The sequence below is a fragment of the Raphanus sativus genome, chromosome 5 (genome assembly GCF_000801105.2).
Source record: "Raphanus sativus cultivar WK10039 chromosome 5, ASM80110v3, whole genome shotgun sequence".
NCBI lineage: Eukaryota > Viridiplantae > Streptophyta > Magnoliopsida > Brassicales > Brassicaceae > Raphanus > Raphanus sativus.
The window spans coordinates 36,162,133-36,181,351 of NC_079515.1; the positions used below are offsets into that span (position 1 = coordinate 36,162,133).

The 19,219-nt window shown below is 36.3% G+C and overlaps 5 protein-coding genes and 2 long non-coding RNA genes across 8 annotated transcripts; 5 read left to right on the forward strand and 2 right to left on the reverse strand.

The window, feature by feature from the left end:
- Positions 1 to 657: 657 nt before the first annotated feature.
- On the forward strand, positions 658 to 2,178 carry LOC130512539 (B3 domain-containing protein At5g25470-like). Its single transcript, XM_057010634.1, has 4 exons — positions 658 to 827; positions 1,048 to 1,357; positions 1,488 to 1,612; positions 1,726 to 2,178. The coding sequence occupies exons 1-4, from the start codon at positions 735 to 737 to the stop codon at positions 1,975 to 1,977; spliced, it is 780 nt and encodes a 259-aa protein (XP_056866614.1). The 5' UTR covers positions 658 to 734; the 3' UTR covers positions 1,978 to 2,178.
- Positions 2,179 to 2,669: 491 nt separating this feature from the next.
- Positions 2,670 to 3,994, forward strand: LOC130512585 (putative F-box protein At3g17560). Its single transcript, XM_057010728.1, has one exon. It carries the CDS (start codon positions 2,670 to 2,672, stop codon positions 3,789 to 3,791), a length of 1,122 nt encoding a protein of 373 aa, XP_056866708.1. The 3' UTR covers positions 3,792 to 3,994.
- Positions 3,995 to 4,083: 89 nt separating this feature from the next.
- LOC130512584 (uncharacterized) lies at positions 4,084 to 8,134 on the reverse strand. Its single transcript, XM_057010727.1, has 11 exons — positions 7,971 to 8,134; positions 7,456 to 7,774; positions 7,297 to 7,374; positions 6,705 to 7,216; positions 6,004 to 6,621; positions 5,767 to 5,921; positions 5,484 to 5,674; positions 5,259 to 5,392; positions 4,824 to 5,158; positions 4,616 to 4,719; positions 4,084 to 4,456 (listed from the first exon to the last, which is right to left on the reverse strand). The coding sequence occupies exons 2-11, from the start codon at positions 7,754 to 7,756 to the stop codon at positions 4,386 to 4,388; spliced, it is 2,499 nt and encodes an 832-aa protein (XP_056866707.1). The 5' UTR covers positions 7,757 to 7,774; positions 7,971 to 8,134; the 3' UTR covers positions 4,084 to 4,385.
- Positions 8,135 to 8,957: 823 nt separating this feature from the next.
- LOC130512587 (GTP-binding protein YPTC5-like) lies at positions 8,958 to 10,122 on the forward strand. Its single transcript, XM_057010730.1, has 5 exons — positions 8,958 to 9,154; positions 9,246 to 9,272; positions 9,358 to 9,442; positions 9,515 to 9,640; positions 9,712 to 10,122. The coding sequence occupies exons 1-5, from the start codon at positions 9,120 to 9,122 to the stop codon at positions 9,907 to 9,909; spliced, it is 471 nt and encodes a 156-aa protein (XP_056866710.1). The 5' UTR covers positions 8,958 to 9,119; the 3' UTR covers positions 9,910 to 10,122.
- Positions 10,123 to 10,707: 585 nt separating this feature from the next.
- On the forward strand, positions 10,708 to 11,543 carry LOC130512588 (uncharacterized). The gene is made up of 4 exons (XR_008946155.1): positions 10,708 to 10,800; positions 10,895 to 10,935; positions 11,021 to 11,160; positions 11,229 to 11,543. It is a non-coding gene; the product is annotated as an uncharacterized LOC130512588 (long non-coding RNA).
- A 1,954-nt stretch (positions 11,544 to 13,497) lies between these two features.
- Positions 13,498 to 15,937, reverse strand: LOC130512586 (glutamine synthetase cytosolic isozyme 1-3). Its single transcript, XM_057010729.1, has 8 exons — positions 15,762 to 15,937; positions 15,458 to 15,497; positions 15,232 to 15,335; positions 15,074 to 15,122; positions 14,792 to 14,986; positions 14,524 to 14,727; positions 14,395 to 14,448; positions 13,498 to 13,954 (listed from the first exon to the last, which is right to left on the reverse strand). Exons 1-8 carry the CDS (start codon positions 15,833 to 15,835, stop codon positions 13,610 to 13,612), a joined length of 1,065 nt encoding a protein of 354 aa, XP_056866709.1. The 5' UTR covers positions 15,836 to 15,937; the 3' UTR covers positions 13,498 to 13,609.
- Positions 15,938 to 16,334: 397 nt separating this feature from the next.
- On the forward strand, positions 16,335 to 18,385 carry LOC108815204 (uncharacterized). 2 transcript variants are annotated; one of them, XR_001943741.2, is made up of 7 exons: positions 16,335 to 16,750; positions 16,892 to 16,939; positions 17,046 to 17,081; positions 17,178 to 17,217; positions 17,299 to 17,621; positions 17,725 to 17,863; positions 17,956 to 18,385. It is a non-coding gene; the product is annotated as an uncharacterized LOC108815204 (long non-coding RNA). The 2 variants fall into 2 exon arrangements; XR_001943740.2 differs by having other exon boundaries at positions 17,965 to 18,385.
- The last annotated feature ends 834 nt before the right edge of the window (positions 18,386 to 19,219 follow it).

Here is a 19,219-nt window from a genome sequence, read left to right on the forward strand (position 1 = left end):
GAGCCTCTTCTTTCATTATTGCGTCCTCTATAATAGAATGGGCGAGGTAAAATAAGAATAACGTCCCTTTTTTTTTTTAACACAGGAATAAACGTTCTAAGAGCATACATTCTATTTTCTCCTCTATAAAGAGCATCAATATCCCTAGGCCCTTAAACCATCCTTTAAGGAGAAAGAGGAGAGGACCAAGAAGAATAATGGGGAAAATTTCTTATATAAAGGACAAATAAAAGTGTCCCTTAGATTACCATGACCAGAAAAAAAAAGAAGAGAGATTTAAGGGATTTGTGGAGTCCCTGGGGATACTGATGCTCTAATTTCCATAAAAATAGAGTAACTCTATTATAGAATAAGTTTTGTTCCAATGATTTACTCTATAATAGAGTTACTCTATTTTTGTAGAGAAAATAGCGTAAACCCACTTTTTCACTCTATATTTGGAGTGAAATAATGGTTTTACTCTATTTTCTCCACAAAAATAGAGTAACTATATTATAAAGTAAACCATTGGATCAAAACTTACTTTATAATAAAATTACTCTATTTTTGTAAGAATTATAGAAGAGAAAATAGAGTGTCATTCGAGATGCTCTAAGAAGAGAAAAAAGTTTATTTTGTTTACAATTTACTTTGGCTTTTTGCTTTTATTAACCACATGCAATTGATCATCATCAGCTCTCCACAAGACCACAACACTTAGTTTTCAAAATAGATCTCGGCTTTGAAGAAGAAGAATGTCACCGGAGAGAAAGATGCAAGAATGTCTGAGCAAGTCTAGCTTCTCCAAGTCTCTGTCTCCAGGTCAAAACTGGAAATCTAAATCCAAGGTACATCCTCTGATCTCCACTCTCTGTTCCATTGAACTTGCTTTTGTTACCAAGAAGACTATATATCTACTTTATCTTCAACGTTTACACAAATGTGATACATGATCATAAGCTTTTACTTCATTCTTCTGCTGGTGATTGTTTTAGCTACAACTACAGACAAAGCCTGCATGCAATTATTTTTTGTTTACTCAACTGTTTCTGTTTTCTTTTCTTAAAGAGGATTATTCCGGAAGAGTTCTTGAGAGGCACCTGTGAGTCTTTTGAGCACAGAGTGGTGTTTAGCGTTCCATGGAACAATTCTTGGCAACTCTGGCTCCACCCAGACAAAAAAGGTCTGTTTATGATCAAAGAAGACTGGGATGAGTTTGTGGATGACAACTTTTTAGGTCCAGATGATACACTGGTCTTCACACACCAAAACACTATGTATTTCCAAGTGAGAATCTTCAAGAAAGATGGAAAAGAGATCATCTCTGCACCTCTTGGAGTTGAGCCTAAAAAGGAGACAACCTCTGCTTCTACCTCTGGTAATACCATTCAAATTGAAAAGAAACCATCCTCATTTTCTTTAAACTCAAAACTATTATACTTTTATCTCTAAGACAAAAGATATGGACTGCCTATTTTTTGTTTTTGTATTGGCTGCTGAACTTTCAGCAAGTGGAAGAACAACTACTCGTGGGAGAAAGAGTTGTGCTAATGTGCAAAACCCTGAGCGATACCTCTTAAACCCCCAAAACCCTTATTGTGCGAAGACTGTGACGAAATCAAACCATTTGCTGGTAAATACTTTTTTAGTTTCTAGTCACAAAAGTTACACAGTTTATTTTATTGAACTTGCAACTGAAACAAAGACTCGTCTTTTTCTATATATCTTTCATATTTGTGCAAGTAGCATGTGGGCACTCCGGTGATTAGGCAGTATGGCTTGGAGTTTGGTCCCCGTGATTCCTCCATGTACTTCATTCTTCCCGATGGAAAGAAAGTGGATGGCTTAACTAAGTATTACAGCGGTTCTCCTAGTTTCCTTGGCTGGGAGAATGTATGTCAACAGTACAACCTCAAAACAGGAGACACTGTTGTTTGTGAATTTGAGCTCTCAGGACGTGTGGTTGCGGGTGTTAGAGTTCACTTCGTAAATGAATGAGGAGATAACTCTGGTCTCCTTCCTATGAACTAGGTTTCTAAGCATATCTTTTACCAACCTCTATATTATTGTAATGCTCTAGATGTGACCTCTATGTTGGTTCAACGAGTTTGTAGCACTAAATGTGTTTCTGTTTGGTTTAACAAACTTGCAATGGTAAGATGTAGTACTAGTATAATCTGCTAATATACTTTGGTTCGGATTGGTACATAACTCCATAGTACAACAAACACTTCGGAATAAACTTAGGTAATGATCTTATTAATACGAGTCTTTTCCCCAAATATAATCTGAGCTCTATGTTGAAACAATTAAAAGGGACGGATGAGTCAAGAGGCTTTATGTGAGCGCAAAAACCAAAAATAATAAACAAACTTGTTACCACCTCAAAAATGTAAGATCTAAATGATAAATGTAAAATAAACTTATTTTATTTCACTAATGTTAATAACAAAATTTTATTATTTTGTTTTTCTTATCAAAAAGGGAACATTCGGAATATAAATTAGTTTTAATAAAGGAAAATAACTGAAACTCAAGTTATTTTTCCCCGAAAATATTACTAGTTTACTTGCCAAAAAATGTATGAAACTATTTCGAGCTTTCCAAAATTTACTTAAAACTCTGTCTGCATTTTTTGGTATAAATGTTATGAAAATTCTGCATAATATCTTATCACAATAGAAACAATAATGATCTCTACTCTGCCCCAAGAATTGGTAGAAGAGATACTGTCTAGGGTTCCGGTCACATCTCTGAGGAGCCTACGATCAACGTGCAAAGGATGGTTCCATCAAGCTTTATTCAAAGATCCAAGATTCATCAAGAAGCACTTTGATAAAACAAGGCAGTATCATGCTCTCATGCTGAATCACAAGGTATGTTCAGTGATATCCATCCACGGAGCTAACTGCGACGCTGAGACAATATTTGGTGTAGATGGACTTACCGTAGTTGATCTCCATGATAATGTAACCAAAGCCTTTCATCATTGTGATGGCTTGTTGCTATGCACCCACCCCAAGTCAAACATGCTTGTGGTTAGGAACCCGTTTTCAGGGAAAACCAGATGGATTCAACAGCAGAAGCCTTATTACAATAGCGCCTATGCTATGGGATACGACAAGAACGAACTGTGCCATAACTACAAAATCTTGAGGCTTCCGTGTTACTACGACCACGGGAAACCTGAATCATGGAAGAAACTTGATGTCACGACTCTAGAAGGCGACTTAAGATTGGAAATCTATGAGTTTGGCTCTAACTCATGGAGGAGTCTTGATGCCGTCACAACCCAAGCCTTCTTACAACCTTGTGGGGTGTCTCTAAAAGGGGATACTTATTGGCTGTCGTCTAATCATAAAGTGTTTGACTACTCACTTCTCAGTTTTGATTTTTCAAAAGAAAGCTTGCAACGTCTGTGTGTTCCTAGCTCTCTTTATGAACCATGTGATTCTGATACTATGGCTCTCTCGGTCGTTAGAGAAGAACATCTTTTGTTGTTATATCAGAGTAAAAAGACACTGCTGGTGGAAATATGGATAACCGATGAGATTGAGACCACGTTTGCGTCGTGGTGCATGTTCTTAATAGTGGATTTAAAACCTCATGTCCATTTTATTTGGAATCCTATGAGTTTCTTTATCACTGACATGGAGAAGGAAGTTGTTTTGTGTTGTCATGGATTCAGAGATGTTAGTAATCGCTTCTGCGTGTTACGGATGGTTCCTAGTGGCATATCACGTTGGTATTTGCCAACTCGCGCCTGGCATGTTCCAACATTGTTCGGTTATGTTCCAGCAGAGTTAGCATAGTAATTCCCTTTGTCATGTCCTTTCAATTATGGATCAAAATCTTGTCTTTTTTCATGTTTCCAAGATAATAAAAGATTTATTGATTAAAAGTGTAGTTTTGGCACTTAAGAAAATAATTTAAATTTATTTATATTTTATTACTTACACATTTTAACCAATACTATTTGAGATAAATAAAATTATTTACAAGATCAAACATTTGTAACTAATATTAAATTTAAAATAAATATAAATTGCATTAAAATTCTAAAATGACAATTCTTTTATGTAACAAAAAAGTGTCAAAACACACTTTGTGAATCAGGAGTATATAGTAATTAACAAATATATGTAGTTCATAACAAAGGTTGTGTCTATCCAAGTTTTAACAGAACCAATCAATTGCAAACAAAAGAAGTCCAAAGAAATGCAAACACATGTTCAAAATAAATAGCATCCAAAGTGGTTTTACAACATAACTTTCTTTCAAAGCTTGAAACCAAAAGTCAATAGCCTATTGAGATGAAGATGGAACCTGTGAAACAAAGACTGCTCAGTGTTTGATGATGACTCTGCTCGGCTTTAAGAAAGGCAAAAAAGTGGTTTTGGGTGAGGCTAGAAAATCCCAGAGGAAATGCTTGACGTAGCGTTTATCTTGAGTGACTGCTCTGGAATGTACCTCCGACCTGTCACACACACAGACAAGCCCATTTGGTGTTTCGGTCATTAAGAAAAAGAATCTACAATGAGCAGGTCACTAGAGATTTGCATATGGATGTTTTCATAGAAAGGGAAAAATGTGTTTATAGTCGTTGGTGATAAACTAGACAGTTTCTTTTGTTTACCTTTCTCCTTGACGTGGATTTGGAGAGTATCCAAAGTGATTATGCCGTCAGTCAAAGGAAGTAACTCTAGCTTGATTGTTGCTGTAGACTTCGAAGGAACACATCTGATGCATTTAGAAAGTAAAAACCAGGTTACCCAATAGTAAAACATTACCAGCAGAGGAAAAAAAAGGAATGAGTTGAATCATATTTGCTATTATAAGTTTACCCCAAGGGAACTCGACTTTGTAGCCAGAGATGTGTACAGCCCAAGCCGCTCTTTGGAACAACATCTGAAGAAGGATTCATTTCATCATTTGTTGGTGTCTCTGTCCTTGTATCCAGTGGAATTGAGGGTAACGACTGGACTTTACGCGTTGTTGTGTTGCGTTTTTCGGTTTGTACTCTTTCTGTGAACTCAGAGAATCCTAGGAATGGGCTTATAGGGGATGTAGGCGTGGAATTTAGGGACACCACAGACGGAGGTGATGTGAAGGATGCTGGAGCCAGAACCGTTAAAGACAGATCTTCAGTTGTCAAATTTGATGCCTGAAGTGTTAAAATCTGAAACAGCACAAAAAACAAAGACCCCATTGGGATTTAAGCTGAGTGGTCTTTGCAGATGGCCAGTAATTTATAGTCAGAGAGAGAGAGAGAGAGTGACCTGAACAGGTAGCTGGGAGGCCCTCCCATGGGGGCCACAAGGCTCTCCTGACATTTCAGACGCAACAGAGATCATCAGGTCCCTCGAAACTCTTGGTCTCCACTTTGTTCGTTGTTTGAAAAAAAGTCTTGATTCTGAATCCAACAACAACAACAAAAAAAAAAGATCTTAAGAGAAGAAAGACACAAACATGGCTAAAAACCTCAACAAGCAACAAGGATCAACCTGTGTAGTTGCAGCGACATGACACCATCACCGCATAATGATCACCACTTAAACCGCTCCCTAGTCTTTCAAAATTCACAGATGGAAGAGACAAACTCGATGACTTGAGTTCTTTTCTCGCAGCAGAGGGCTTCAGATTACTTCCAACAGAAAAAGCAGGCTTCACAATGAACGAATGCTCCTCACCTTTCCTGAAACGTTGGAAGAAAACTTAAGACGTAGGTAAGTGCACTCTATAAATGTTCCTGAAAAGAGCATTCTAGCTTTGGTCCCTCAAACAAACCTGAGAGTTAAATTGGGCAAACTGTGCTCGTTTCCAGCTTCAATACAAGCAATTGGTACTGAAGAAGGAGAAGCACTCTTCCCTGCCTCTTCAAAAACAATTGTTATGGCGTCGATGTATATAACAATATCTGGAGTGTGTGTAGGAGCAACGTTCTGCCAATCAAAAAGATAAATTTTAAGATGAGTCCTAGAAATAAATTGAACACAGTAACATCAAAGCTGCACAAACACACACCTTTATCTGAACGCAGAGAAGATCATCTGTATTACAATCAGCTGCAAAAGAATTGATATCAATAGGTTGAATGATTTCGAGTTTCCTCCTCCATCTTCTACCAGGAATGCAGATGCCTTCGAGTCCACAACGAACAGAGAATCTATCCCGCTCCAAAGGGACACCCCGGAAAGATAACAGCTCTTCAGTCCCAGACTTCTGACCGTTCCTTAATGTTTGACCTGAGTAACTGTCCCAGTCTTCAAGATCAAATGATGGTTTGGAGCTTTGAGTTTTTACGGGTCCAGTAACTGGTGCAGTGTTCGGCGCTGGAAGAGCTGACATGGAGTAGCTTCTAAAATGGCCGAATGAGAAGAGCTGAGAACCTGAGCCAGAAGAGAGTGATGGCTTGTGCGCAGTGCTGCTGATACCTGGGGTAGAGCCGCTTATAGGAGGTGGTAAAGAACGGGGTTGCTGAGAGATAGTGTTATCCAACGGTATCAACCACTTTAAAAGGTTCCCATATGGATCCTTGTGTCCATGATCCGAGTCAGTATCTCCGTCCTGATGCTTCTCAAACTGCAGTATCTCAATGATGGGTTCTTTGGGACAGTCAACGATATAAACTTGTAAAGAGACCTGCACCCTTCCAAACAAAGGTGTTGTGTGAGAATCAGTAAGTTAACTTAATCAGCAACTTAGTAAGAATTACCATCACATACCACTATGTCTCCATTGGGCAAGGCACAGCATTTTGCTTTACTTCTAGCTACACCTCCAGCAACATTAGGATCAAAGTCTCCTCTATCTACAAAAGCACTAACACAAGGTCTCTTTTTCCTCTTTTCATCTAACTCTGTGTCTCCCACCAGAGAGCTTTTCTTAGACCAAAGCGGCTCGCCAGACTCTGCGATCCTAACAAAGAAATGAGACTTCTGAAACCTGGAAAGCAAGTCTTCAGTTCTTCTCTGATGATCCTCCATCCTCAAGATAGATTCGCCATCAGATACGTCCTTCTGTGAATCCAAACTCTCTTTACCAGGACTGTCGCCGTTCTGAGTTGCAAACTGACCATCAGGGCTCAGATCTCCATCCCCTGACGGTGTACTCGCCCCGTTGTCAGAGAGCTTTCTATGTCCAGTTCTGCTCATCACCTCAGCAACTTTAAAAGGGGTGATGATCTCAGCGTCTCCTTTACTCTCAGATAAGCAAGCAAGGATCTGAATCTGCTCACCTATAAGTAGACACAAATGTCTCTAATGTTACAAACAGCTAGTAGCAGTAGTAAATGATGAAACAGACGCATATAGTTACCAGGAAACACAAAGGAGCGATCCAGGGACCGTAACGACTGAATATCAACGGACTCAGACCAGTTATCCGGAATCTCCTCTGTAATAAGAAGACATCAGATTAAAGTAGAGAAGAAGCTTTAAAGTTGAATACTTTAAAAGTTAAAAGAAGTATTATTACTATATGGAATAGAGATCCATCCTTGTTCATCAGACACATCAGAGAACCTCTCCATACCAAAGCCACCACCAGACTTTGAATTTGAGTCTCCATTACCGTCGTCGTCTCTAGATCCATCAGCCAAATGATCCTCATCTACTGATGGATACTGTGGGAAAGTCTCCTCAGCTATCAACCCTTCCAGAGTCGATCCGGGGGGCTTGGTTGCTTCGGGAGGAGGAGGTTGAGGCGGAGTAGCTGGTGGTTCGCTCACCGGAGGGCGGTGAGTGGCGGAGGAAGCAGATCGGAGCAAGAAATTCATCACTCAGGATCCCAAAAACTGCAATCAAACAGAAGAGAGTGTTAAAAGGTCAATTTTTCTCTCTCTTCTATCTCCATAAAGTTTGCAGATTTATCGCCAAAGATGGTAACTTTATCTCGCTATCTTTACAGAAGAAGAAAGAATCTACTTGATTCGATCTAATCGGATCCAAAAATTGAAGAGCTTCAGCAAATGAAAAAAAAATGCACGATACCTGATGAAGTGTCCTCGATTGGATCTGTGGATTCGCCCGAAGAGAAGTTAGACGTGGAGAGGTAATCAATCACCTTCCTTCTACACAAAAACTATTTCCTTAAACTTCATCAGCATTTGATCAAAACCCCCTAAAACAGAAAAGAATAATAATACATTTTATTTCACTTCCAAGCAAAAAAATAATACTAATTCACAAGTGTTTTTATTTCAGCGGAAATTTTACAAATGAAGGCTTTAATAATAACTTAATAATGTAATGGTAATGGTAATGAAAAAAGGGGGTTTAGAAATTAGAACTACAAATTTGGTAATAGGTTATTGATGTAGTAATTACACTAACTCTCCTCAGTTATGCTTCAAAAAAATATTTGATTTTACTAGTGTTTGGTCTGCTTCTTCCCCCGAGTATTTTTAACACTGAAATTAAATTAATTAATTCAGGAACATCTCAGTCGTTGGTTCCCTGAGCAAACAAATTTGGGATACCCCAATCCAAATCTAACCCAAAAAAATCTGAACCAAAATCCAAATCAAAATAACAAAATATCCTTTGAGTTAGAAGAAATCGGATAACTGAAACCCCGAATAAATAATAGCTGAATCAGAATAGATTTACGAAGATAACCGAACATATGCATATTTACCTTATATTATTAGTTTTATTCTCTCTCATTTCATTCAAAATACTTATATTGATGCTACACATAGTTTAAGATCAGATAATATACATATAATTATGGATTATTGCTCACTTAAAAAACATGTTAAACTTTTTGTTTCACGCATTAACAAAAATTGTATCCAAAATTTTAAATTAATAGCCAAATTAATGTATTTTTAGTTTTAAATTTTATCTCCAATTCTGATATTTTTATAGAGATTCTCCGTGTATCTAGGCAGCTAAGCTCATCTTCTTATTTCTTCCAGGTGAACACCGCTTTTTATTTCTTACTTGATTTGAGTTCCACACTGTGACTCTGATTGATTAGATGTCTTTTTCGATTTGAGTTTATTTCTTGATTGATTCGAGTTCTACACTTGATCTGATTGATTTGAGTTACATCCTAAATGTTATGGAAAGCTTTGATTCCATAAATTAATTATTTCTCTGTGTTCATTTTGTTTGCAGTTTGCTTACATTCCAGCAATGGTTTTACCGATTTTAGTTGTTGGTGACAGAGGGTACTATATCATATCTTGTTTTTTTATCTTCGTCATTGTTCTTCCATTTTCAAATATTTTGTTTGAATATTGATTTCTTTGATTTGGACAGGGTTGGTAAATCATCATTGATTAACAGGTACGGATCTGAGAGGTTCTTATGTTTTTTTTTTCTTTGGTCTTATTTTATCAATTATGTTAAGCAATTTGTTAACATGTTTCAGGTTTGTTAATCGTGAGCTTACGGCTGAGATTGATGGCGCTCTGGTAAGATGGATGGAAATTGATGATAAGATCTGGAAGTCGAAGGTAAGAAAATAATATGTACTAGTTTATTTAATGGAGCTTTGAATATGAATAAACTAGTTTCTTTCCATGTAGATTTGCGAGGATAGCGTGTCCCTTTATCGACGTGATCGAATCTGTTGCTGTGTTCTTGTCTTTGATGTCAACGACATAACATCGTTTGACAGTCTCAACAAACATATTGACCAGTATGTTTATCAGGTATATAAAATCTCTCATACGATTTGACATTATAAATTTTCATTGCCAAAATCTCATGGTGGTTTTCGCAGATGCTAAGAGTCAATCCGAACTCAGATCACTTCCCCCTCAACATAACCAACAAGAAGAAACATTTATTATTTTTCTCTTTTTTTGAAGTAGCAAAGAACCATAATACTCATGGAAATGACTTGAGACAAAACCTGATGATTTTTCTTTCAGAGTTTGCTAATGTTGTCAGCATTGATCCACATAATGCTAATTGGTAATCTCTCTCTCACTTGTTAAATGATTTTCTTGGTTTATGTCCAGTTGCATTCTTTGCTTCTAGATTATTCTGTTTCATACTTTTTTAATTGTTTAAGTGCTTCAAAGCTTTTAGGCAGATGGTGAAGATTTATTGTCGTCAAGGTGAATACGAGAAAATGATGGATGTCAATCTAAAGATGCTTCAATACATCAAGGGTAGATACCAAGGTGATTCCGTGTATAGGTTTTTGCAGTCCCTCCGCCATGACTTAAACCGGTTGCAAAAACTGCACAAAAATTGAATGATGCTTCAATATATTTATATTTTTTCCTTTTTTAAAATCTTAACAAAAATGATGAACTAAGAAAATTATTTATTATAAGATAAGTTTAATGTAGATGTGAAATATTTGCATCTTTATAATTTTGTAACATACAATATCCACTTAGAAATAATAGTTAGTTATTTATAAGAAAATAAAAAGAGTATTTTTACAATTTTATTTTGGTTAGTCTTTTAGAAAGGAAATTATTTATTCTATAGTATTTTTTTATTCATGATTTTTATTAAATAATTTATTGTACTTGTAGGATTTCATAATTCGTTTTTGTTTAATATTTTTTTCTTGAAAGTTAATATTTATCTTTTATAATTCTCTTTCTTCAGTATCTTTAAAAACAAAAATTATATTTTTTGCTAAAAGGAAAAATTACTTTCAAATAGCCCTTTACAATTATTTTTTATTAGAACTTTTTTAAAAAATTAAAATTATAATCAAATATTTTTAACAATATATACATGGCAAAATGTACTTGGCAGAACGTCAGTGGACATAAGCTTATGTTGCCTTCAGCACGGTTTTTACAAACTACTGCAAAGACAACAACCAGAGATATATACCATGTGTAAAGTAAGTTTCCTTTCATCTTCTCATCTCTATATACATATGTTTTTATCTCTATTTTTATACCTTTTAATTGATCTTTTGTCTTTCCTTACAAAAGGTTTGATCTTATGGCGAGTATGATGGGCTCGAATGATCAGAGTAATTAGTCGTTTCCATTAGTACTATGGTTCTTTGCTACTTTCAAAACCGAGTAATAAATTAATTCTTGTTGATTATGTTGTAGTGTGATGTGATCTGAGTTCGAGTATGCCCTACACATGGGACCTACACATCTGCGCAAATCACCCTGAGATCTTGACATTGAAATCTTCCATAGAAGCATATCAAAAACAGGATCTTGAAGAGTTCGAGAGAGCACTAAAGGTAACTTAAAAAAATAATATGGTTTTCTCACATAAACAATACTCTGATTAAACTGTTTGGTTATGTAGAGTAACTTGGAGCATGATACGTTTATCAATCGCTGCATGGAAGATTTGCTACAGAAGATGAGAACACAAGCCATACTGAACTTGCTGGAGTCGTGCACAACAAAGAAGATTGGAATTTCATTCATATCTACCAAACTGGGCGTCACAGAGGATGAAACGATGGAGTTGTTGAGGTTGCTGATACTCAACAGTGGAGTTCATTGGCTCGTTGATGAAGTGGAAGGTTACTTGGTGAGAGTTGAGTGATTACAAAAGCGTGCTGGGTTAATAAGAGTGCTAAAACTCTTTTGTTTCGTTCATTATCAGTTGTGGTCAAACTCGTCTCTGCAATTACTAATTAGAAACTTAAATCCATTTATGTATCTAGTCGTTTTCCCTTTCAATGTGAAGCACCACACTGAGTTTTCACATTTATGCCGGTGCCGAACACTGCACCAGTTACTATGGACAATCAATACTAGCATAATCCTCTGAGAACCAATACAGCTCATAGAGCTGGCAGAATAATTGGTGTATATGGACGGACAATCAATACTACCCGGTTCCTCTGAGAACCAACCATACGGCTCCTTGTGTTCATGATCCGGCCCTGGCAAGAAGTCTAAGAAGCATCCGCTTTTGACTTTTGCGTTTATAAATATTTCATTGCCAATTGTATAATGAAAGTTACAGTAGCCCGACTTGACTGGTTCGACTTACGCGGTATACATTTTTTACTTTTTTTAATTAATGTAGCTTTTAGTGGCCCAAAATACAATTTTTGCTTCCAGCCCACTGAAAGCCCGGGCCCCTACCCTTAATATCATGTAAAACCCCCGTTTCGGCTCCAAGTGTCTACGTGCTCTATACATATCTCAATACTTAGCATAATTTGCTTATATGTAATAGCCACGTTATTTGAGTTCCAAGTACTGAACTGAGTTCTGAGTTTCATATAACTCTGGATGAGAGATGGAACTTAGCATTCGTTTTATCAGAAGTCTTAACCATAAAATTAATGATTTAAACAATCTAACCATGAATTAAAAAGAGAATGTGCACCTTTAAATGTTACGAGGAAAAAACTACATGACTTGTGAAACCAAAACGTTAGATTCCGTTTCAATTCGTTTCTTCTTTTTACTATCAACTCCTTTTTCCATGTGGAAAAGACGAAAAGTTGAAACGTAATCTGCTTCGCAAAAACTCAGGACGCATCTAATAGTTTGATTAATAACAATATTATATATTTTCTTTCAAAGCTTACTAGCAACATTATTACCAACCTTAGGTTTTCTTTCGTTTTGTGTTGTTGGTCGACAATACAAATCATAACTATATCACTTTCTATTTTATCTTGTTGATTCAAAACTTTATATTCTTTCAAAGCGAAATCAAGTGGGTTGGACGTCATGATTAACGTGTTTAGTTTATGAGGAAAGTGTGATTAAAGTAGCTGCGATGATTAAAGTCATAAAGTGTGATACTACAATGCACTGAGATACCAAGTACGAACAGTGTACTTGCGTTTATGACTTCCAAAACTTAAGAAAACGTTAACACAACTTTTCTTCATCATCTTTTTAGTTCGTCATGGACATTATACCTAACTTAAGAAATAAATACGTCACAAAAAGACTAAACTTTTGTTAGTGGAGTAGTCAACGAATCACAAATGACCCCACTCAAAAAATAAATATCACAAATATCAATAAAATTGCAAATTCGGTTTGACTTTTTAGCCCAAGACAGAGACTGTCGCGCACTTCAATGCATCAGACTAGGACATAGGAGTACACTCACGTGACGAGCGCGTTATACGTTGTTCCCACCTCAAATTCCACCACCCTGCGTCTTCGGAATTTTAATATTTATTTGTTTTTCAATTTCACTACGGAAATATATTGACGAGAAATATCCCACATCGGAAATATAAGAATTATTCTACTACTATATAAAGGGTTATGGTCAATCCACTAATTATCAATTGGTTTTAAGTTGGAAGCGCATAATTAACCTGAATTTAACATCTTATCAGAACGATAAGAGGGAGGGTTTTGATGAGAAACATCCCACATCGGAAATATAAGAATTATTCTACTACTATATAAAGGGTTAGAGTCAATCCACTAATTGCCAATTGGTTTTAAGTTGGAAACCAATAATTAACCCGAATATAACAGAATATTCGTTATTATTTTATAATAATACACTATATTAACACCAAATCCTACCCGCGACAAGTTCAAACATGCAATACGTTCTTATTATTATCATGCAGTATAACAAAAGCTTTAAAAATCCTTTATTTAATTATTCGAAACAAAACACACCAAACGCCGTTGTACTACTAAAGTCCATGATAAGAATTATTAGTGCAATTAAAAAGACATGTCTGATCATTAACCGAGGATGGTGGTTTCAGCGATCATGGAAGTGACGACATAAGGATCCATGTTAGAAGCTGGCCTTCGGTCCTCGAAGTAACCTTTGCCTTCTTTCTCAGTGTCACGTCCCACTCTTACCGAGGCTCCACGGTTCGCCACTCCCCAAGAGAACGTGTTGATGTCTGCAGTTTCATGCTTCCCCGTGAGACGACGTTCGTTGCCTTCACCGTATGCAGCAATGTGCTCCTTGTGCTTCACCTGAAGCTTCTCTATTGCTTTCTTTATCACTGCTAATCCTCCGTCGTTCCTCATCGTCTTCGTACTGTAGTTGCAGTGAGCTCCAGCTCCGTTCCAGTCACCCTGAACCAATGCAACAATATGTTACAACAACGCTACTTACAATCAGGGCCCGCTACGAGAATTAAGAGGTCATAAACATGTTAAGATAAATTTTAATAAAAAATTGTGTTATACAAATAATGAGACTAGATCATGTATTATGATAAGTTAGCACATAAGGAAATTTCTTTTTGAAACTATAATTAATTAAAAATTTAAAACATATTTATTTTATATAAAGATTTAGCGATTAGGATGATATTTTCTGATAAACTTTAAAAATGTAGATTACCAAAGAAAAACTTAAAAATGTACTATTTTGGATATTTACTTAATTCTTTTTTATTTTTATGAATAATAGTTTTTAGATGAGCTAAAACGAATGTTTCGTCGCACTTTGTATATGACCGACGCTGCTTACAGTGCATATGATGAGCATTAGAGTGTGTTAAGATACTAACCGGGACTGGTTTTGGGTCGAAGCTGACATTTACACCAGAGATCTCAGTGATCCTCTGTCAAACAGATAGTTTGATCATTAGCAAAGCTTGTACGTATTCACAGTAATACAGGTTAAAGTAGATTATTACCTCGAGAAGGTATCTAGCGACCCAGACTTGATCACCAGCACTAATACCCTCAACTGGACCGACTTGGAACTCCCACTGTCCAGGCATGACTTCTCCATTGACACCGGAGATGCTAATACCGGCGTAAAGACAGGCCTTGTAGTGTGCGTCCACAATGTCACGACCAATGGCTTTGTCAGCTCCCACGCCACAGTAGTACGGTCCCTATGTCATAATATTAGAAAGTTAGGTAAAAATAACATTAGAATCAGTTGATTGTTAGATGTACCTGAGGACCAGGGAAGCCACCAATAGGCCAACCAATAGGCCAGTTCACACCCTTTTGCATCAAAGTGTATTCTTGCTCAATCCCATACCAAGGCACCTCCTTGGCAACGTTGGGATGGCTGAAGATCTTAGAAGCATTGTGCCTCTTGTTGGTCGGGATTGGATCTCCAGCCGGTGTGTAAGCGTCACACATCACCTGCATAGATCACACAATAGCCAATTTTTTTATTCTGATCCAAAATTGTATTTAGTCACACACTAATTATATAAAAACCAACCCTACCAGGATGTTGTCGCCTCTCCTGAACGGATCACGAAATATCGCCTGAGGGCTATCGATTCATTAACAAAACAAAAAAACAAGAATGAAGATCAAGACGAGATTTGTGTTAAATACTTATTACAGTAGATAAACAGAGGTAGATGATCGGGAAAACATACTATAGAATGACTTCACTGTTATCTCCAGCGGCCTGACCGGTGCTGGACCCATCGTAGTTCCACTTGGGAAGCTTTGATGGATCGCTCACTGGTCCTGGGAGCGTCTGTATTTATCCAAAAACAAATCAGATTTTGATCATACAAGGAGAAACAGAGGATGTGAAACAGAGTATGAACAGAGAATACAAGGAAAAACAGAGGATGCATAAACAGAGCATCAACTTACCCTGGCTTTGCTTCTAATGTCCATTCCAGATCCACCGATCCTGTTCAATCACAATCCATACGAAAAATATCACAAACCCAGAAGACGACAACAGAGAAAGAGACAAGCTTTATGATGTACACGTCAATCTCATCGACACAAGACAGAAAAAGAGAAAAAAAAAACAGTGAAGTGAACCGAAATTGTAAAAACATAAGAGATTATTAATAGCAAAGGCAAAGCTTTTGGATCGTAGCAGTAGTAAGAAAACAGATATAATGAGACTGGTCGTGAAAGAGAAGGGACTAGGGAGATGGAACCAAACCATATGTATTCGGCAATGATTTGCTTGGTGGTGTCGGAGAGGTTGAGGTTGACGAGATCTGAAAGCAAAGACATGGCTGTGCGTCGGAGAGAGTAATAGTAATCAATGAATGTTGTTTTAGGGAAGACGATATCGATACAGCTTCTCTCCTGCGAGTGTTTATAGAGCTTTTTTTGTTTTTGTTTTCTTTCTTTATTTTAATTTTCAGATATTTAGGTCCAATAGGAAAAGTTGGTGATTTTATTTTTATTGTTGTGTGGCAATATTACTTCTTAGAACTTTTAATAATAGATTAGTATGATTATTTCGATTCAGTTACGATTTATCCTGAGATTGCAGAATACAGATTATGCAGGAGATCAAACAATATTAAAAGGTGAATAAGAAGCTCAGGGAGAGTGTCTACGTAGGACAAAAAAATCATCCAATCAGAGGTAGTTTTGTTTCCACGTCATATATGGCTTGAAATAAAGTAGATTTTCGTATGGATTTTATGAAAATTATCAGTTAGGCCCATCCCAGCCCATATGTAAAACAGATAAACCTGTATTGTTTTTTTTTTGTCAACGAACAGTTCTTCTCTCTTGACTTTTCCACTTCATCTTCTCCGATTTAAGATTTTTTTTTCATAACCTTCTCAATAAATGATGATCTTAAAATCATTCTTGAATGTTTCTTTCCACCTCCATGTGATCCTTCTCCTATATAAAGCTATATGTCTTAACCTAAATTAACCCAAAATCAAAACCTAAAGTTACATCCATAGCCATGAAATCCACGGCAAAATCTCAGCTCTCCACTCGCACTTTATTCTAAGCCCAACCGCACGATCTCTACTTCTACTCAGCCACCGTCAAATCGAAAATGCAATTCCTCTGGTAAAAGCTCATCGCCGGCGAATCTCCTTCAGAGCTGAATCATCATCATCCAGGTTCTTACCATGTGACGTCTCTCAGCTTTGTCTACCCGTCGAGAATATCAGTCTTCAGGTGACTCGATCTCTTACCCTCTCTCATTACTGCCACCATGTTTGCTTCTATTGAAATGACTTCTTTCCCTAGACTAATAGTGTTACCAACATCAGTTTCTTTTTGACTAATATATCGAAGTCTTTATATTCGTATTAACAGCTCCGGTGAAGCAACCAATGAGCTACAAATGCTTCTTAAAACAGTGAGGTACACTCTTGGGAACTTGCAAACGTGTCTAGAGATTAAGGTCCATTGTTATGTGATCAATGACACTGATTTCTTTTTTCTTTTATGGTCCATGAACATTATTTAGCAACCAAATGAAGTGAAATTCAAAAGGCTGCGTAAGGTATGTGGTAACAATAGGTCTCTAATAAATATACTAACTTATTTGAGTTAATATTTCAACTGTCTGATATGTTCGACGACATGAATTCCATTTCAGGGGAACCCTCCAATTAAGCGCAAGATACTCAACTTTACAGGTTTTTTCCTTCTCCGTCATCTCATCACTGAGTATATATGATATATGTATGTAAACCGATTCGGACGGGGTTGTTTTACAGCTGCGATTGAGATCCTTCCGTGGTTGGCTTTGTGGAAGAGATTGTATCGAAAGGCAGAGGAGCATAGGAACGTAATGACCCAGGCCTCTTGTGGATTGCCAAGTCTATGATTGAATCACACACCATAGGTTCCAGGATATATAAAACTTCATAAAAGTAAGATTTGGGACTGATAATATATGAAGCGTGGTTCTGTAACACTGGTGGAAGCATATAATATTACCTCTAATTGGAGTGTGGATCTATATGAAAAAGGAGAGAGATGAAAGTCTGAAACTAAATTGGTGTCCATGAAATAACAACAGAACAGTTGGTGTTCTCAGGTATACTCAATCAACTAAATTTTTAGCTTCCTTAACTAACATTTAAATATTTGGTCAGAGTCTCACTACTACTAAATAATATAAAGTCTGTAACTTAATGCAGGTTCCGTGTCCAGTTCTGTGTCTGATGGGACAGTGCGGTTGGGTTGTCCATTTGATGGAGAGATGACTAAACTAATCAACGAACGTTCAGCAGATGTGCTCAACTTTTTTTTTTGTAACTTAGATGTGCCCAACTTACGGTAAACCATCGAGAATCTTATACAATTGCTGGTTTAAGTTTTATTTTTAAAACACCAATACGAAAAAAAAAATCTGACCTGAATCTTCTAAGACGGCCCAGGTGTGGAGGACCCCAATCAAAGACACAATGGTTAGAGGACTGGTTTGGAGGAAGAATCATGCACGAGTAGTGGAAGCCATGAACTGCTTCATCATGGTGGAGTCAAGCCTGACAGTGATCTGCTTCATCATGGTGGAAACCATGATCTGCTACATCATGGTGGAGTGAAGCCTGACAGTGTAGAACTTCAGGATGTGCACACCATCAAGAAGACCCGAAATGGTTAGCTTCGCATAAGAGGGAGTGTCCAAGCCCAACGATTTAACCAGAATAGTATTAAAAACTCTAGAGAAGGATAAAAGCCATGCTACTACACTATGACGAAACGATTTTATCTTTTCGGTTCTTTGATAAAATAATAATTCTTTTGATACTTTAAACTAATTACTGTAAATTTTAATAATTGTTGTTTTTAATTGTCTCTGTTTTTATGCATCACACAACATTTAGTGAACATTTCAGTAAGTTAAGTCTTTGTTTTTATTTGTACTAGCATTCTTCGTAAATAATACTACAGTCTATCTTAATACCAAAATATTTTGCAAACCAATATATATATATATATATATATATATATATTAGTTTTATAATGGAAATAAATAATTCAAGAAAATAAAAGAATAAGGCAAGAGAAAAACAACCTTATATAAAATGTATACATTAAACTAGGGTTTTAGAAAATATTCAAATCTGAAAAATCAAATCGAATCCGACGTTAAAGAATACCGAACTCGAACACAAAAAAAATAATTCAAATAGTTAAAAAATATTCGAAAAAATTGGAACTAAACCCGACATGAATCAAAACATTGGATACCCGAAAAAATCACAAGCTATAGTTATATATATGAATATATAATATACAAAAATATCTAAAATATAATCTAAGTTGTCTTAAATAACTGAAAATATCATAAAATAAATATTCAAAATAGTAAAAAAAACTCACAACCCCAAAATAGCTAATAGTTCTCCACTCAAATATTCCGTCGAACTAATTTTCATATTAATTTTGGATATTTAGTCATAAATTATTAAAACAAGTATGTATATTACTTTTATTTTTTGATTTTGAAAATTTTAAGATATATTTGAATTTTCAAATAAAATTAACATAATTTAAACGGGTAGTCAAACCCACAAATGTCTGAACCGAACCAAACAAAAACTAACAAAATATCAAAATAAAATAAAATTTCTAAACGCAAAAACTTGACACCTGAATAAACTCGAATTAAACTCGATTGAAATATGA

Excerpts from the sequence above, each read along its gene's own strand:
- LOC130512539 (XM_057010634.1), top strand. The coding sequence starts at position 735 with ATGTCACCGGAGAGAAAGATGCAAGAATGTCTGAGCAAGTCTAGCTTC. Across the intron at positions 828-1,047 it reads ACTGGAAATCTAAATCCAAG|AGGATTATTCCGGAAGAGTT; the intron begins GTACATCCTCTG and ends CTTTTCTTAAAG. Across the intron at positions 1,358-1,487 it reads AACCTCTGCTTCTACCTCTG|CAAGTGGAAGAACAACTACT; the intron begins GTAATACCATTC and ends CTGAACTTTCAG.
- LOC130512584 (XM_057010727.1), bottom strand. The coding sequence starts at position 7,756 with ATGAATTTCTTGCTCCGATCTGCTTCCTCCGCCACTCACCGCCCTCCG. Across the intron at positions 5,922-6,003 it reads TTCTCTGCGTTCAGATAAAG|AACGTTGCTCCTACACACAC; the intron begins GTGTGTGTTTGT and ends TTTGATTGGCAG. Across the intron at positions 4,457-4,615 it reads AATCCACGTCAAGGAGAAAG|GTCGGAGGTACATTCCAGAG; the intron begins GTAAACAAAAGA and ends TGTGTGTGACAG.
- LOC130512585 (XM_057010728.1), top strand. The coding sequence starts at position 2,670 with ATGATCTCTACTCTGCCCCAAGAATTGGTAGAAGAGATACTGTCTAGG.
- LOC130512587 (XM_057010730.1), top strand. The coding sequence starts at position 9,120 with ATGGTTTTACCGATTTTAGTTGTTGGTGACAGAGG. Across the intron at positions 9,273-9,357 it reads AAATCATCATTGATTAACAG|GTTTGTTAATCGTGAGCTTA; the intron begins GTACGGATCTGA and ends AACATGTTTCAG. Across the intron at positions 9,443-9,514 it reads ATAAGATCTGGAAGTCGAAG|ATTTGCGAGGATAGCGTGTC; the intron begins GTAAGAAAATAA and ends CTTTCCATGTAG.
- LOC130512586 (XM_057010729.1), bottom strand. The coding sequence starts at position 15,835 with ATGTCTTTGCTTTCAGATCTCGTCAACCTCAACCTCTCCGACACCACC. Across the intron at positions 15,123-15,231 it reads AACAGTGAAGTCATTCTATA|CCCTCAGGCGATATTTCGTG; the intron begins GTATGTTTTCCC and ends ATGAATCGATAG. Across the intron at positions 14,987-15,073 it reads GGAGAGGCGACAACATCCTG|GTGATGTGTGACGCTTACAC; the intron begins GTAGGGTTGGTT and ends TGATCTATGCAG.